General features: G+C 53.2%; 1 protein-coding gene across 1 annotated transcript; it reads right to left on the reverse strand.

Annotated features, from left to right (window-relative positions):
• Nucleotides 1-523: 523 nt before the first annotated feature.
• LOC123141158 (alpha-amylase/subtilisin inhibitor-like) lies at nt 524-1,375 on the reverse strand. The gene has a single exon (XM_044560378.1). The coding sequence runs from the start codon at nt 1,338-1,340 to the stop codon at nt 621-623; it is 720 nt and encodes a 239-aa protein (XP_044416313.1). The 5' UTR covers nt 1,341-1,375; the 3' UTR covers nt 524-620.
• Between the last annotated feature and the right edge of the window lie 296 nt (nt 1,376-1,671).

Below are 1,671 nucleotides of genomic sequence, written 5' to 3' on the forward strand. Positions count from 1 at the left end.
GTTGCCATGATGCGATAGGAGCACGAGGACCGCCACCTTTATTATCACGGAAGTAGGCCCACACGCCGCCCCGATCTAACCCTCCGACGCCCGATCGCAGCCAAGGGCCGAACTCCACCAACCCACCCAGATCCAGATCTAGATTGGGGGGATCGGCAGCCCCAGCACCGGGCAGCCAGGGTGCACCACCGGCCAGAGCACGCCATCATTCCGGACAGGGGTAGCGCCACCGTTGAAGCCTCGCAGCACCACGCCACGAGGAGCACCGCCGGACAGGAACCGCCAGGGATGCAGGGGAACCACGCCCAAGGGAGGACCCGCCACTGCCTGGGCTTTGCCCGGCAGAGATCCCCTGAGTCGGCGGCCGGCGGGGCGTGGGTCCCCCTGAGTCGCCTCTGCGAGGGGTGCGGAGGTCCATCAAAACTTGATTTATTTATTTAGTTTGAGAAATTAATCCAGATCTATTATCAAAGAAATCTGAACTCGATTTCCGTTGGTAAATTTTAGACATACAAGAGGATTTTTCACACACAAAAATAGATGCAAGAGAATTAGTCCCAAACACCTATAGTTTTTATGATTGGCATTGATCGATCAAGAGCAAGTACATGAATACGAGTCTAGTTAGACATGAACGCAGGAGGCCTTCGGCGGTCCACGCACGGAAAAGGGCACTTCTTGAACACGACCATGAAAGGCTCGCGCCCATCCTTTTCTTTCCGTATGGTCAGCCACTGCTCACCGCGGTACTCGTACAATACCACATCACGGCATGGCGGCTTGTAGCACGATACCAGCTTGTACCCTGTGCCATGCCTCTCGACACGAAACCGGTACGACTGCTCCCTGCATATGACTCCAGGCGCGCACTCTGTTGTCACAGTCGCCGGCGCCCCTATAAAGTGGCCGACCGTCACGTGTTGCTGATGCGTTTCGAATTCACCCTCGATGCGCCACTGGAGAAACATCATGCATCGGTTATATGTCCTGTTGAAGGCCAAAACAACGTCGTTCGAGAGGCGGGGGGCGTAGCCGGCGCCCGCATCCGCCGCCTGGATCATCACGGGCTTGCCCAGGTACCCGGACCGCCCGCCGCACCGCGGAGCGACCGCGTGCAGAGGGCAGTCGTAAGCCCACCAAGTGCCGGCGCTGAGACAGCGGCCACTCGTGTTGCCGTTCTCTGGTAGCATTATGTGGTAGAGGCTGTCGATCGTTAGCTCGTGGCCGTCCGTGTCGTAGACCGGCTGCGCTTGCGCCTGAGCGGCGCCGCACGGTGCGGCCAGCTGGGAGGCCATGGCCAAGGCCAAGAGCGGGAGGAGGAGGAGAACAAAGCGGTCCATGGCTATGAAAGATGAACGTGGTTGAGTACTTGAGTTGTTGGTGCTTTGATATCTTTGAGGGCGTCAAGACGGTGGGTTTATATAGATGGTGTAAGAGTGACGAGACCTTAATTAATCGATGGGATTGATAGAAAAGATAAGTATATATTATACTCATTTAATGATTTAGATTTGTTCTTTATGCAACAATTTATGCGGTAGATTGGCCTCATTTAATGTTTTATTTTTTCATTGTTTTATCATGTAGATAAATAGGTGGATATAAAATCCTTCAATTATTAATGATAACTTTTGTCATGGATTTCATGCTTTAGATTTTTCATATATAAAA

This window comes from Triticum aestivum, chromosome 6D (assembly GCF_018294505.1).
Source record: "Triticum aestivum cultivar Chinese Spring chromosome 6D, IWGSC CS RefSeq v2.1, whole genome shotgun sequence".
In the NCBI taxonomy this organism is placed as follows: Eukaryota; Viridiplantae; Streptophyta; class Magnoliopsida; order Poales; family Poaceae; genus Triticum; species Triticum aestivum.